We start from the raw sequence: 16,260 nt of genomic DNA on the forward strand, positions 1-16,260 counted from the left end.
TTTAAATAATTGCATCCTTTAGCTAAGTAAATCAACTTGTAATTAGTTATCGAATAGTTTATAAATTAACACTAATTAGCAAAATTTGGGACGCACTATATAAATCTTAGTTACTATTACGATCATATCGTAAGGAATATTGTCTACTACAGGTCCACCAGATCCAAATAAGACGGTCTTCGTACGACAAAGTTCTACGGTCGTTTGTACAGCTGGGATAGCCCATTCGATGACAATAGAGCCACGTGACGAATATGACAATCTGTGCATATTTGGACCTGGAGATCAGCCTACAGAAGGCTACAATGTCAATATTACCCAGGTAGATAAGAAATCGTATTTGGTTTATCTATTTTCCCTTTGTTGAACATGTCTCAGAAAGAAGCCGAAACTTACATTAAACTATTCATTTATAATGTCATTAACTTTAAATTTGTTCCACTCTTCTTACCGCACTCGTCTCGCATTGCCGCTCGAATTTTTTTCTTTGTTAAAATAAAAAATTAGTGCGAAAATAAAAATTTTGACTATTGTTGCTTAATCCGATTATTCAAACTTATCTTTTTCAGATCGGTAGTGTAGTAGATAAAGGATCGATGGTAGACTGTAGCATTCAGCTTGACTACGATTTTTCAAATCAAAGAATTCGTTTAAAAGTAAGCTTTCCTAAAGGCGGATGTTATCATGCAACCGTTAGCTTGGCAGGATTGCAGCTGCATAATGGGGATTTCGATATCATTGTGCTCGAGAGTATGTAAAATATCTTATTTCCAAGCTCAGATATCTTCCTACCACGCTTTCATATAAATAAAGCTTGTGCATTCTGCTTTTCTTCTTGTTAGATTCTGTCGCGAGAATGGTGCATAATAACGTAGCATCTAAGGATCCTGATATCTGTTATGTTGCAAAGTTGCTAGGCATGCAGGGAGAAAGATTTTCTAAACCAAAGAAGGTCTTCTGCTTCATTTCGCCAAAGCAACTTACGATTAAAGAATATTTATTAAAATTTATTCCCAAGAGGCTCGTGACATTTAGACTGTGTCCTTCGACTAAGGTATATAGTTTAATCATCAAAACCAGAAAAAATTTTACATGCGCCAATTTGTTGATTTTAATTCTATCTATTCTATTAAATTATGATATCTTACTTTGGATTATACATTTCAGTTCCATTTTGAAAGTTCAACTAATCAACACGAAGGATATTACCCATTCTCAATAGATGACGGATGCCAACCCCCCGTAGAGTTAATATCTCTGTATCGTGATATAATAGCTGCTACTTTTACTTTGTTTCTCCTGAAAAACATTGGTGGTAGTGAAACGTTCGCTGACAAACAAGACTTTTTCTATCACGAGGTCCGTAAGCATCACCAAAAACATTATCATGAGAAACTCTCAATGAAAGTGCAACGTGATAAGCTTTTAGAATCGGTAAATATAGAAATATATTAAAGTAATATACTTATAAAAATACATGGAGATATGTATTAATTATGTCTTTTTTTTATTAAAAGTCTATGAAAGCTACTAAAGGCTTTTCCGTGAGCGACTGGTGCCGAAATTTTGAAATCAATTTCCAAGGCGAACAAGGTACTACATCTCGTTTATGTTTAAAAGAACACATACATCTCTAAACAAATGAAAATAAAAGTCTAACTTTACGAATTTTTTATAGGAAAAGAGATAAAAAAGTCCTATTTGTTCCATAATAAAGACTCTACTTTCTTCTATTTAGAATTTAAATTTTATTAAAAAATATAAAATGACCAGTTTTCCTAAGTTATTCCTAAGTTTTAAAAAACGTGTGATTACTGTATCTTAAAAACTTGCAATTTTTAAAACTAATTTAATGTAAGATTTTTTTACAATGTTTAAATTTTTGGCACAGTCAAGAGCGAGCAAAAATTTATACTGAAAAACAGCAATGTTGACTTTAATCAGCTGTTATTGTTTTCAAATATGTAATATTTTTTTTAATGTCAAACATTAAGGCCCGGTTCCACAACTCACGGTTAAATTAACTGGCCGATTATTCCATTGGAATTGACCAATCGTATTTGTTAATTTTGCTTAACGACAAATACGATTGGTCAATTCCAATGGAATAATCGGCCAGTTAATTTAATCGCGAGTTGTGGAACCGGGCCTAAATCTATGTTTAAACCTTATATGCTGTGTGTGCATTTCGTTTTCTAATGATCCTATAAAAAACAATGGTTACACTGTTTTTATGAAAACATTAAGATAAACTTAGATAACGCAATTTAAATTATTTAAAATTTTTTAAAATAAAATTTAAATATTAAATAAATAATATATAATCTTTACAATAAAACATGGCTACTCTATCTCTTTCCATTTTTTCACAAAAATTTACAAACTTTTGATCCGTTTAGAGATGCATGTGTCTTCTTAAAGAATTTTTATAAAGATCGATTCCGAAAGAGAATACAAGAATCATTATCTTACGTTAGGGGTTGATTGGGGTGGCGTACGACGTGAATGGTTCGAATTGATATGCGCCGCGCTGTTCGATCCGGGGAACGGTTTGTTTGCGTCGTTTGGGGAATCGCAACAGGCATTGGTGCATCCAAATCCCAAACGACCACCGCATCTTAAATTGAAACACTACGAGTTTGCCGGACGTATCGTAGGCAAGTGTCTTTACGAATCGGCGCTCGGCAGCTCCTACCGTCAGTTAGTACGGGCGCGATTCACTAGATCATTTCTTGCACAGATTATAGGACTTAGAGTGCATTACAAGGTAACACATCAAACTTCTTTCTTATCTATACAAATATCAATAACAAATAAAATGATAACTTTTTTTTGGATACTAGTATTTCGAACAAGATGATCCTGATCTGTATTTAAGCAAGGTGAAATATATCTTGGAAAACGATGTTGAAGAAATGGAATTATATTTCGTTGAAGAGGAATATGATAAGGATGGACAGTTATTAAAGGTACATGTTTTTTGATAAATGTTAATCGAATCAAATAACGAATCGTTTTGCATTCGTTCTAAATTCGTAGCAAAATTGTGTTTTCATTATACTGATATTATACCGAATTTTATTCATATTTTTTACATTAACATTACATTGAATAACAATTCACCGATAATATTCAAAATATTTTTTATTTTTAAGATTACGATTGTTTTTGTTAAGATTATGTTAAGATTATTAAAATTATTCTTTTACACATTTTTCTACTTAATAAATTGCAATAAATTTTTTGAACACACTTTTTTCTCACTTTAGTTGAAAGGAATTAAAATTACTGAATTAACATTATTTTAATGTAAACAAAATCTTATTAAATATTATTTTAAACTATCACAATTTTAATAACAGAAACTACACTAAACTTGAATGAAATTTACACATAAAATTAAGAATTCTTTACTTTTAAGAATTTTTTTACATTATTTTTTTTAATTACAAGATATTAGAATAACTGAATTAACATTATTCAAATATAAACAAAATTTTATTAAATGTTTAAGCTATCAAAATTTGTATAACAAAAATTGTACTAAATTTACTCTTTGGATGAAAATTTATTCACAGTACTCCATGATTAATACGAACGCTATAATTTGCACTTATGTTTTACGCAGGTGGCAGAATTAATTCCCGGTGGTAGCAAAGTTCGAGTGACCAACGATACGAAGCTTCGTTACTTGGATGCGTTAGCTCAACACCGTCTCGCCAGTTCTATCCGCAACGAAGTCGATCATTTCCTGCGCGGTCTCAACGAACTAATTCCCGACAACCTCTTAGGCATATTTGATGAAAATGAGTTGGAGGTACGTAAAATTTAATCTATAAAAATAAACCTGTTTGAAGAACGGTACTCCGCGACTCCTATCTCTTTTGCAGTTGTTGTTGTGCGGAACCGGCGAGTACAGTGTGGCCGATTTACGCGCGCATCACATAGCTAACGGAAGCTCTCCAGAATTTCTGCGAGTGCTCGATTGGTTCTGGACAGCGGTGAGCAATTTTACGCAGGAGGAGATGGCACGATTACTCCAGTTCACCACGGGATGCTCGCAATTGCCGCCCGGTGGATTTCAACAATTGAGCCCTCGTTTTCAGATTACGGCCGCACCAACGTTCGCTAATTTGCCCACGGCACATACCTGGTACGTTCTCATTCACAAGTATCATTCGGACATTCACGTTTACTTTTTAACTACCGATTTGTCACTGATGTTACTTTTCAGCTTTAACCAACTCTGCTTACCTGATTACGAATGCTATGATCACTTTGAACGAGCGTTGCTGTTGGCGATCAGCGAAGGCACCGAAGGTTTTGGTATGATTTAAACCGGGAAACTGTAGAATCCATCGAATTTCTAGTCTGACTAGAATTGTTGATCGATTCAATTTATGTATCAATTTTTTTCTTCGATAGCGAAATCCATCTTCTACGATAAAAAAAAAAGAAAAAACATTTTCTCGATAACAAATCCTATTACGAGTTTATCGCATAATAACTTCCTGCCGTCAGCAAGGTCAGGAAGAGAGGGGTAATTTTATCGCACGTTTTGATATGTAGAAAAGATTAGAATTTTTGGAATTAACTTTTTTCTGTTTACGCCGAAGACTATCAGGAACAATCTAATCTTCCGACGACGTCTTAGACGATGCAATTTCTACTGAGCCGCGATGTTTTTATAAAACGGTGGATATTCAACAAGAGAGCAATGTTACCTCAACATCAGAATTGCTCAATATTATTGTATCGAGATTTAGCGTAGAGAAACTTACGATAGATTGAACGTAAAAAGTTACATTAACGCGTTCCTCGAATGACGATGTAGTTAACGTCGCTCTATAAGAATATGCGATACAACAAATCAAAATACGCATAAATATGCAATTAATAATTTTCTTTTTGCAGTAATTGTTATATATAATACGTGCGGAGATTGATGCATTTCACAAAGGGATCACTTTAACAAAAGACAGCACAACGTTCCGTTAATCAGTATTAGTTTTGTAGCGTACTACGGAATATGTGATTTTAACAGTACTTGAAGATTAAAATAACGATTAATAATGTGTTAAACTTTTGCACTAGTTTAATTTTTCCGTTTTATCGTCTCTCGTAACAACACGGTACTTCCAACGTCGACAATGGCGCAGATGTAATATAAGCTAATTAGTATGTACATCCAGTACAAATTATGATTGTATTCTGAGTAACACTACGTATGACATCTATTTCTCATCAGCGCAAAATACTCGCGATATAATAAGCATGATACCTAGTTGTGATCGAAAACATTGCGATCGTACTGTAAACATCGCATTCTGGTATACGTATTTATTTAAGGTGCAATGATATGTACTTATATTTAAGTAGAGAAGAAATAATATGGAATTAGTAGCAATCGCCATAGGAGGCTATCTGTTGCAATATAATGAATAAATGGCCAACAATCGTAAACTGTACTGCGCCTTGCAATAGCAAAAACTAACCGCCTCGCCAGATTATCTGTCATCAAATAATATTGACGATAATTTATTTTTATCAGTTTATCATTACGTGAAAGAAAGTAAAAAAATATAGATTAAAAAGGTATATATCCGTTTATTCAATAAATCCTTTTAAGCTCTCCCACCTGTTACATCTATTTCTTTCCTTTTGCAATTTATAAAAAAAAAAAGTTTAGTCTATAAATCGAAATGCCCACGTAGTGGTAACAAAACCGTTTGTTTTGCCCACAGTGTATGGTACATGTCAAACGTTTGTATAAAAAAAATTTTTACTCTTCAAAAATGAAATATTAGCTTAAAAAATGCACATTTTTTATATATTTTAAATTAATACGAATGTCGATGCGCTTGTCAATTTCTTGATTGTCCTGCAAACATCTATTCTTACCAGTCTTTTAACTGCAAACCAGTCTTTTTCCTGATCACAAAGCATTCTTTTCATCACGACCGAAGGCATTTGTCTCAAGCGAATGGTACCTTCGATTCGGTTTCCTCCGATTAAAACCGGTTTATGTCCCGGAAAATTGCAATCACGCTCAAGTTCTTTATCTGCAATATATTAGTATATAATAATGTTATCTTTTTCATCTCGATTTTACTTTCTTAGAAACTCCTAGATGCTTAATATTATTGCACAATATTAATATTCATCTAGAGATTATATTGAGTTTGTTTATACTAGTTTCTTTCTTTTTTTAAATTTCTATCTAATGTTAAAAAAATAATAGTTGTACTAAAAAGATAATTAACTAATTAAAGATAATTAACTAATTAATTTTTGCACTATTTCTTTTATAAAACGTTAAATATAAAGAAATGAGAAAAATTATCCATATGATCATATATATTCCTTGAATCATTAATATATGTATATGATTATACATAGGTAATTTTTTCTTTTAATATGATTATTATTTTTTAACATTTAACAGAAATTTTATAAAAGAAAGAAAACAGTATAAACGTGTATAAACATATTTCGTATATAATTATATACGTATATGTTTTTATATAAAAATTTGTTTACCAAATGTTACCGAATATATTTCTAAAAGCCGCTTTAGTCAATAAAATATTTCTCTAATTTGATCTAAAGCACTCGATATTATCTTACAAAATTTAAATATTTAAAAATATTTACATATTTAAACATTGTATAATATTGTACAATATTATTCGGCACCAAATAAAATAGTTTCTTTTTTTTAAATGAGTTTTATTAATTTAGCTCTTTCCTTGATAAACTTTTGATGGTTAATTCTACACTTTGCGCTTTTTCTTTTATCTTCTTTAAAATAATATTGTACAATATTATTCAGCGCCAAAAATTGCTTAACTATTAAATGGCATAAACCGATTCAGTATTATAGCACAACATTGAAATATTGCATATATTATTGACAAATTAGCGGGTTACAAAGAATCAGCGCAATAATTATTGCGCAAGTTAATATAAACTCAATCAGCATATGTTTTTCAGTATATGATGATACGTTATACATGCAATTTTATTTTACCATGTTAAATCTTTGTAATCTTATAAATATAATTTTAATTAAATTACTATTTTGTTATTTAAACAACGTAGGAATCCATGTCAATAAGTTTTTTTATTACAATATTATTAAATTTATTTTGCATTACCTAAAAAAATATATTGTATAATATCATATTATAAAATATTATTATACGATATTTTTGATCGTCTAAGGGTTGCTTAGGTTCACAACAGATTTCCGCGTTTGTTAAACAGTATAAGGTAATAATGTAGAACAAGAGCGAAATGTTGCGTTCTCTCAATTGTTGTAAGTTGGAAATTACACAAATTATGATAAAATACCTACCTACGGAGGCAACGGCAGAGTAGCGCTAGATAGAAATGTGAAAGTCCGTAGGATAGACACGCGCATGATGCTTCCGGCGATCTGCAATATTCGATTACTCCAGCCACCCTCTTGAGATTGTCGCAGCAATCGTTCTCTCAGCTCGCTTAATTCCGTCCTAATGAGATATGATATAAAACTATCTCATAGTAATTTCTTTCTAATCTCGAAAACAAGGCAATTTTTTTTTTTTAATAAGATATATCTTACATTTGCGAGTGATATTCCATTTCAACGCGGCGAAGTTCAACTTCTCGATCGGCCAATTGACTTTCCAGAGAAATCACACGTAAACTCAGAGTCTTCGCATTACCTTCGCTAGCTTTTAGACGTTTTTCCAATCTCTGTCTTTCGGCCATCGTAGTTTGCAGCTCTCTAATGTATTGTATACATATCAATCATTATTTCTGATACTCTTAAGTTCCTGTATTTGAAGTGTTTAAAACTTTTAATCTGGGTACTTTTTCCCTAGAGCGAAAATGTGTAAAGTACAAAATTTTTGCTAGTTTTAGAAATTAATGAAATATTTTTTCATTTCTTACGTTTTCACTCTAAGAAAAAAGTTATATTACCGCTGCCCTGAAAATCCAGGTATACCTAGAAGCACGTTGCAGTTGTTCCTGCACAGACTCGGCGAGAGATACCTGTGCAACTAATTGTAACTGTAACTCCTTGATGGCTGATTCCGCTTTTTCGGCTCTGCCACCACGTTCTGTCGCCAATGCCTCGCTCGCTGATACCTATGCAAATATCCTTCGTCGCATAATACATTACGATAATGTAACTTATGCAAAATAATAATTTCTCAAATTTTTAATAGTAATTGATGCTCTGTTTGCAAATTACTTAACCGATTTTAGCTGGTTATATTATTAAATTCATTATTAAATCTTATTATTTCGGTTTTATCATTAAAAATTATCTAGTGTAAAAAAAGAGATTATTCAATTTAATTTTCTCTTTTCACGTATCTTTAGAAAAAATATTTTCTTGATAACAGTTCTTAAAATGTACACTCATTATTTACTTGAAACAATTATTTATTTAAATTTTTTTGTATGTACAGAGAAAATTGTGTAAGTTTATAAGTTTGCAAATCTATTATAAAATTAAATTTATTTAAAATATATTGTGAATCCTAATATAATTTAATATTTCAATGAAAAATACATAATAATTAATATATAATATAGTGTAATATAATATAAATAATAAGTTAATAAGAATTCAATTTGTTTAGTTTTGATTTTTTTTCTCGATAAAATTTTATAATATTCTTCGAAAGAATAAAAAAAATTTTTTCTTAGAGAACATTTTAAAAAATGTATAATAAATATATTTTAAACTATTATTAAAGAAAATATTCTTTATTTAAAGATAACTATTATTTAAAAAAGAAAACACAAACTGAGTAATCGTTTTCTCAGGAATAGAATTGATATTTTTTTGCGTGTAGGATGCATCTTCTCGACTAGATCATATAATTACTTTTCGAGTTTTATCATTTTGTACAAAATCTATAATACACATATATAATTCACATGTACGTGTCCTAAATAATGTGCTTTATATATTTGTGCCGATTGCAAATTTTTCGCGATATTTCGCGATTTCGCAGTGGATAAAAGTTAATAGGGCAAGTGGTATTGATCCTTCTTCCTGGTACGGAAGGAGTGTTACGTGATATTGAGTCACCGGCGAAACGCGAAAGGTGTGACTCATCCGCAAACTATATTTCTTTCGCCGTGCATTGACCTGACGCTGTCCCGCGAGTGGATTCTGAGATCTTTAAAAAAGTATTAGATATCGTACAGACACATGTACGAATTCATATCCTAAGCTAAACGAATTAGCAGCGTAATTATATCAATCAAAAATGTCCTTGTTTGTTTTAATAATTTTAAAAATTTAAGAAAAGAATACCTTCTATTTAAAAAAACATCCTCATCTTCCACATCTTTAATACTACTTCCATACTAGATTATTGCTATTAAAAAAGATATCGCAAGACTTCCCTGTCGCTTTTATTAACAATATTTAATTACGATAATGATAACAACGATGTTATATGACATGCAGAAATATCTAATCTTCATGGAAAGAGTGAAGGAGAAAGAAAGAATGAGTCAGGAATTCGTGGAACGCGAAAGAGTTCGCGTAGAAATCGCGCGTGGGAGAGCTTACCCTCGCAAAAGAGGAGAAAGGGGTCGTAGCGCAACCTCGTGTCTCGGACAAGGGTAACAGTGACTCACCGAACAACAGATCAATTCTTTATCAGCGTCGCGTGGTTGCGGACGTTATGCGGCTGTTTACGTGCTCGCGGTAAAGAATCGCGAATTTGCTGTAGCATCGTAAATGTTGCTTAGGCAAGGATTGGGATTATCGTTTAAGGAAACATTTTGACTTCTCTTGGGACATTTTTGCAAAGAAAAATTTGACTCTGAATTAGCAAAAGAATCCAATTGAAATTTTAATAGTAATTTCTAATTTCTAATTTTAATAAAATTATCGTTTTAATTGAAACCACATTTAACCAACTACTATAGAAAAGTTATTTGTTTTCATCATTCCTTAACAATATCTTAACAATATCTTACTTGAACAATTAAATATTAATCTAAACGTATATTTTTTTGTATAACTTGTCAAATTATTTAATAATCTGAAAATTATAATTTACTTTACATATACTTTTACACACACACACACACACATATACACACACACCACATACATGATATGTGACAAAAATTCTGAAAAAATAAAGCATTGTCGCAGAAAGCTTCAGACAAAAGTTTTGTATATGGTTTTAAGAAAAACAAATAATAGTAAAATTAATTCTTGGAAAAAAAACTTAAATATTAAAATTATTTATATATAAGAAGTAGAAAATTTAAAATTAAAATATTACAAAGTATCATGCATAAACTGAAAATATGATAAGATGATATCAATTCCGATAAAATAATCAGTATTAAATTATAAGCTAAGTAACACAAAAAATAAATTATTTACGACTCAAAATCCCAATAGAACAATATAGATTTTTTCTTATTAATTCTGTTGAATTTAAAAAAAAAAAAGGATTTCACTTAAACTAATTTTAAAATCAAAAAAGAAAACCAACCTTATCTAAAAGAATCCTCTTATCTTCTCGTAATTTCAAAAGTTTCTCTCGATCCTTTGCCATCTGCACGTCGAGCGCTTTTAGTTGATCCTGTGCAGTTAGGAGGTCGTTCTTCAAGTTTCCCACAGTGACCGATTGCTCCTGGGAGACTTCCTCGATGCGTTTTAGTTCAATCTCCAGCTTTTCTTTTTCCTGCAACAGAGCATCAAGCGACTAAATGTGAGATTTTTAACGATTTAATAAGATTTAATAAGAGATGACGTTAATGGAAGAATACTGAAAATTAATTTTATGCTATAAATTTATAAAATATCATAATTTTTGAGAAAACACAATTGACAGTAAAAATCCTTGCTAATGATGCACATTCATCGAAAATGTGCTTTTGATTTATAACGATATATTATGTACAATGTATACAATAAATAAAATTATTAATCTATATAATATATTAGAGAGCTACAAACTGCGATAATCGATCACTTGCAAATGTAAGATTTATCTTTGAAAAAAAGGAAAAAACGCCTTGTTTCCGAGACTGAATTTGAAGATGAAATAAACTCCCAATATCCTATCTCCGAACAATTAGTTTCATTGACTATTATATTAATAATACAGCTTTTATTCAGATTATATTATATTATATATTATATTATATTAGATCTAGAGCAGCTCTTTTATTTTTAATGAACACAGAATAAAAAAAATTGAACAATGAAAATTAAATAAGATTCATTCTATCATATGTCCATATGTCTATTTCTACAAATATATTACATTAACTTTAATCTTAATTTAATTTACTCTTTATTGTGTCCTAATTCTTAAATTAAAATTAATTTGTCATACATTAAAATGGATATTAATTTACTAAAAATAAAATTCACCTTTCTTGCGAATTCTAATTTTCTTAGAAAAGCCAATAGATTGCAAAATTGAAAATGTTGAAAAAAGTTGGAAATATGAAATCATCTAATTGAGAATTATCTAATCACAGAGCATTTTTTCACACATTTGTCTGCTTTTCATGAAATAATCTTTTTCATCAAACATAAATATAATATAAAATCGCTAATCGATTATAATTCTTCTAGTCTTAAAATGCTACTATGGATGAATTTTCACTTAGATGCTTCAAGTTTACAATTTTTTCATTATTAAAATTTTAAAATAATATTTAATAAAATTTTTAATATATTAATATAATGTCAGTTTAATAATTCTAATACCAATCTATAAAATATAAATATCTATAAAAAATTCTTAAATATGTAAATAAATTTTTGTTCAAAGTAGTATTAACGTAAGAAAAAATAGCGAGATTTTAAGATTAAAGAGAGCGCAGAAAATGAATTTTTCTGTAAAAACACGGCCTATTGCGTGTCGCCGTGTGGCGCATTCTCGCAGTAACATCATCCCCATAATTAGAAGCATGTCACTGAACTCCCATGTTCTGTATACGAGGATGACGCACCGAATATATGGAGATGCGTATGTCGGCATCGCTGTAGGTTCGGTTATAGAATTTTCCTCCATCACGATACCGAACGTTTAATGCAAATTGCATTTAATAAATTTCTCGTTAAAACCTTTTGTTTATAAAAAAGAGTTTCAGATCTCAATGAATCAAAATTAGACAAAAATAGCTGAAGCAAGCCTAAACATGCAAAATACAATTCTACGATTGATCGAACGATCGTACCGATCTGACGGCGTCACGGCTGCGTGTCATCTCCGCGAGCTGCGACTTCTCGCAATGCAATTCACCGTTCAGCCTGCCGACTCGATCGTTTTCGGCGAGCAGCAATCGGCGCAGGAACTCGATTTGCAGGTGCAGGTGTTCCACCTGTTGCTCCAGCTGCGAGATCTCGGCGCGTCTGCGTCGCCACGCGTTCAACACCAGCACGCGGCACACTACGTTCGCCGCCTTAATCGTCGGATCCTCTATTAAACCGGTGGCCTCACCTAGAGATGTGCAATTTACAAAATTATGCATCGCGACTGTGATCTTCCTTAAGAGTCGCAGCAAATATGATGACGCATTGCGCTCTGTATCTTGTATTTTAAATACTATGCGAAATTTCATATCATAAATGCAATTTTTTATATGTTATTTTATGTCGCAAACAAAATTTTGAATTACGTATACTTTTTTATGACATCAAAATTATACTATCAGTTTTTTATTGTAGTTGATGAACCACTTGTATGGCACACATCTAAAAAGGTTTTAGATCTAAATTATTTTATTATTTCATTACAAAATATTTAAAAATTAATAATTAATATAACATTCCAAGTTATTTCTCTATAATATAATAATTATAAACGAAATCAAAGTTTTACTTTTAGTTTTTATTTAAGAAATACCATCTAAAGACAAAGTGAGGCATAGTAGATTGGTGACTCTCATCTATATATAAAAGTTAAATTAAAAGAAAATATTAAATTATCTATAAACATATACAAATATTTTACAATGTACAAAAATGGTATATATTTCTTTCATGTTTTGCCACAAATAAAAACTCGGCCATAGTACTTATAAGTTTATAAATTTTTTCTTTACTCTACATTATATTAAATTTCACATTTTACAAAATTTTCACAAATTAATAAAGACGAACAAAGTTCTCCAACAAACTAGTCAAATCATGTCTAGCGTTAAAAATAAGGATTCAATAGTTGAAATCAAATGTGTATTCGTAAATTTAATAACGTGAATGTAAAAATAGTTTTATTTATATTATATATTTTATTATTTATATGATTTATTTTTTATATTGCTAGTTTTCTATATAAATATTTAATAAATAAATACTTGATTGCATTTGCACGATTTTGCAATTAAAAATTCAGTTGTATATCGCACTGCGATTTAAGAAAAGACAAATCACTCCAGCGATAAATCGCAATATCACATTTTAAGTTCTCACCTTGCTCGGACTCCGAGGACGGCGTAGCATCCGTCCAGGATCTACCGCTGCAGTAGACGCTATTGGCGTTCGCCAAGTTGTCCTTGGTTCTGTCAGCGATTTCGTCAGGGCGACTGGCAGAGGAATCGCTTTCTGATCTGAATGAAACATGTTCTTCAATTAGACCGCAATTTTATAATTGGATTATTTTAATATTCATGAAATAATTTGTATCCTTTTAACATACATCTGAATCTGAAGTGATTAAAGTTTTAACCCTGGAATAATACTAGGTAAATTTTCATCCAAATTGGCCAAATTATTTAGTACAGTTCTTTATTATAAATTTAAACTTTGTTATTATAAATTTAAAATAACATTTAGCAGAATTGTCAAATGCGCATCACTAAAATTTATTTTTTAGAAGTGAAAGTAGAATACGACCTTCCATTTACATTTTGCATAATAACTTTATTAATAATCCATATTTTAAATAAAAACGTTGTTTGTGTGTACATGACTAGCATTTCCAAAAGAAACTAAGTTTCACACAGATCTTAGAAATTTAACAAATTTTATGTATGTAACAATATTAATATATTAGGAATGAATATCTGTCGTTTATTCATTCCTAATCAATTATCTGTGTCTCACTGATCTTAATCAAGTATCTATATAGAGAAATTGAGTTTAAAACCATCATCAATATTTCTCTAAGGACTCCTCAAAAAATATTTCACGAAGATCTCTATCGTAAATTTAATATTACATATTTTTGAAGAATCCGGCTTACTTGAGATCGCCGATATCAGGATCAGCGACAGGCAGAGATAAGTCCATCATGGACAGACTCTTCTTGCAACGAGGAGTGCCAATGGTCGAAAGGAAACCGGGCGGGCATCGGTCGGAGCAATTCTTAGAAATCGACGTCGGAGTCCTGTGGCCGGTTCTAGTCACCGACAATCCGACCGCGAGTCTGTAGGGTTGCCTCCTGGACACACGATGATCGATGCACCGATACGGGTTCGAGCGCGGATGGCATTTTACGGGCACGGGGGCGCACGGTAGTCTACGTTGCACGCATCGGGGCAGCTTGGTTTCCACTTTGGTGGTAGCCGCGAGTCGCGGACCCGGATTTCGTTTCGATAAAGTAATCGTTTCTGGCATGTTTGCTTGTTACGATTTGCGCATAAGACTGTCTTCGAGACTGCAATCGAGATTGTTTGTGTACGCCTCTCGTCCTCGTCATGGGGACGAAACATGGATGCTGCTGAGAACAAATGACTGAGTGGATGAATTGAATCATAGGTCATAGGGTGTGATATTTTAGATGAAGATTTTTACGTAACTTATCAAAGAAATGTTTTCGAGACTAAAACTGCGTTTGGGAAGAGCGCTATTACATTATTTTATCTTTATCATTTTACCTTTTCATTAGAAACAAAAATAAAATATGAAGAATAACGCAATAATGTTGATGAATACGACGTATTCATTACGTTGTGGTATCAACCTAAAAAGACATATTGTACATAAAAAAAATGTTATAGCAATTTCGACTGCAGTGAGTTTAAATCCAACTTGGTGTGGCCTAAGACATATTGAAATCATTATTTTTAATTAAAACCTAAAAAACATGCGATATCATTAATCCACTTCAAATTCGATTCAAACCAATGCAGTCAAAAAAAATTGTCAAAACAAAATCTGATACAATCTATTTTAAACGAATAGCGAATATTCTAATATTTTAATTTGCAATTTTTCTTTCAGTGATAAATTTCGTTTTAAAAATTAACACTACCTTAGTTATATAACAGTTTAATAGTTTAAATTATAGTTTAGCTTTTTTTAATAGTTTTAAAATAACAGAAATAAAAGTTTAAGCAATAAACTTGATAATTTATTATTTAAAAATATTTTTATAGTTCCTTCCGCTCTTACCATTTACTATAATATTGTAATTTTTACTATAATTTTGTCTCCATGTATTATTTCATATATAAAAATTTACAAATTAAAGATATATTTAATGATCCATGTTATGGTCTATTTGTTATATAGAGGAATTTAATTTCAAAAAATTATAAGATTTTAATTTTTTATAGAAATCCATGTAGCACAAAAATTGCAGTTACATTGATGTTGCAACAAGGGTGCAAAATTGCAGCAATATTGCTACAATGTAATTGCAATTTTTATGCTATGTGGGAAATAATGCTTGTCAGTCATTTTTAATTTAATTTAATTTAAACTTACCTAAATTTAATAAATTTTAAGTTAGTTTTTATTCTGCAACTTTTATCTTAGTTAAATTAATTTTATAAGAGCCATTAATTTTGTAATAATTTAGTTTAAAAAAATATTAATTTACCAAACTTACCCGACTTCAACTTTAATTTCCAAAGCAGACGGTAGCTCTATTGGATCTACTTCCATTATAAATTTTTGATTATTGTTCTTAAAATTAATTTATTCATTTTTTACATACAATATTGTATTTAAAACCTTAACCTTAAATACAATTGCAAAATCTGCTTAAGCAATGACATTTTGGATCTCGAAAATTAATCTCTTTCATTCGATAAACAGTTTCATCCAGCGTTAGTAAACAGTACAAATTTTCATATCCCTTGAGGCATCTTTATCTTTCTTCATCTTTTTCTAATTCTTGGAAATCTTGAAAAAAATAAAAAGCAAGTTAAATCGAAAAGGAACAGCACAGTGAGCACTTCTGGGGGATACGGTCTCTTGGCGCGCGCGCGCTGAACTTCTTGCTCGCTTGCTCCAACTGCGTACGTAGTTGAGTAGTTCGTCGTCGG

General features: G+C 30.9%; 2 protein-coding genes across 14 annotated transcripts in view; one reads left to right on the forward strand and one right to left on the reverse strand.

Moving 5' to 3' along the window:
• LOC105839585 (apoptosis-resistant E3 ubiquitin protein ligase 1) overlaps positions 1–5,594 on the forward strand; it is a 66,605-nt gene extending 61,011 nt beyond the window's left edge. For all 4 annotated transcript variants that reach the window (XM_036290784.1, XM_012686001.3, XM_012686002.3 and 1 more), the window contains 10 exons: positions 153–322; positions 570–750; positions 843–1,054; positions 1,168–1,434; positions 1,518–1,593; positions 2,478–2,767; positions 2,844–2,969; positions 3,629–3,817; positions 3,891–4,153; positions 4,235–5,594. In XM_036290784.1, coding sequence (XP_036146677.1) covers positions 153–322; positions 570–750; positions 843–1,054; positions 1,168–1,434; positions 1,518–1,593; positions 2,478–2,767; positions 2,844–2,969; positions 3,629–3,817; positions 3,891–4,153; positions 4,235–4,337 — 1,877 coding nt within the window. In that variant the 3' untranslated portion in view covers positions 4,338–5,594. The remainder of the gene's footprint in view (positions 1–152; positions 323–569; positions 751–842; positions 1,055–1,167; positions 1,435–1,517; positions 1,594–2,477; positions 2,768–2,843; positions 2,970–3,628; positions 3,818–3,890; positions 4,154–4,234) is intronic.
• Positions 5,588–16,206, reverse strand: LOC105839587 (autophagy-related protein 23). 10 transcript variants are annotated; one of them, XM_028193345.2, is made up of 10 exons: positions 15,953–16,188; positions 15,822–15,867; positions 14,232–14,705; positions 13,460–13,596; positions 12,226–12,488; positions 10,524–10,715; positions 7,994–8,136; positions 7,607–7,771; positions 7,358–7,514; positions 5,588–6,062 (listed from the first exon to the last, which is right to left on the reverse strand). In XM_028193345.2, the coding sequence occupies exons 3-9, from the start codon at positions 14,603–14,605 to the stop codon at positions 7,358–7,360; spliced, it is 1,431 nt and encodes a 476-aa protein (XP_028049146.1). In that variant the 5' UTR covers positions 14,606–14,705; positions 15,822–15,867; positions 15,953–16,188; the 3' UTR covers positions 5,588–6,062. The 10 variants fall into 10 exon arrangements, with proteins under 10 accessions (XP_028049146.1, XP_036146689.1, XP_036146685.1 ...); XM_036290796.1 differs by having other exon boundaries at positions 14,232–14,708; XM_036290792.1 differs by having other exon boundaries at positions 14,232–14,951.
• Positions 16,207–16,260: the final 54 nt, after the last annotated feature.

Source organism: Monomorium pharaonis, chromosome 8 (assembly GCF_013373865.1).
Source record: "Monomorium pharaonis isolate MP-MQ-018 chromosome 8, ASM1337386v2, whole genome shotgun sequence".
Classification (NCBI taxonomy): domain Eukaryota; kingdom Metazoa; phylum Arthropoda; class Insecta; order Hymenoptera; family Formicidae; genus Monomorium; species Monomorium pharaonis.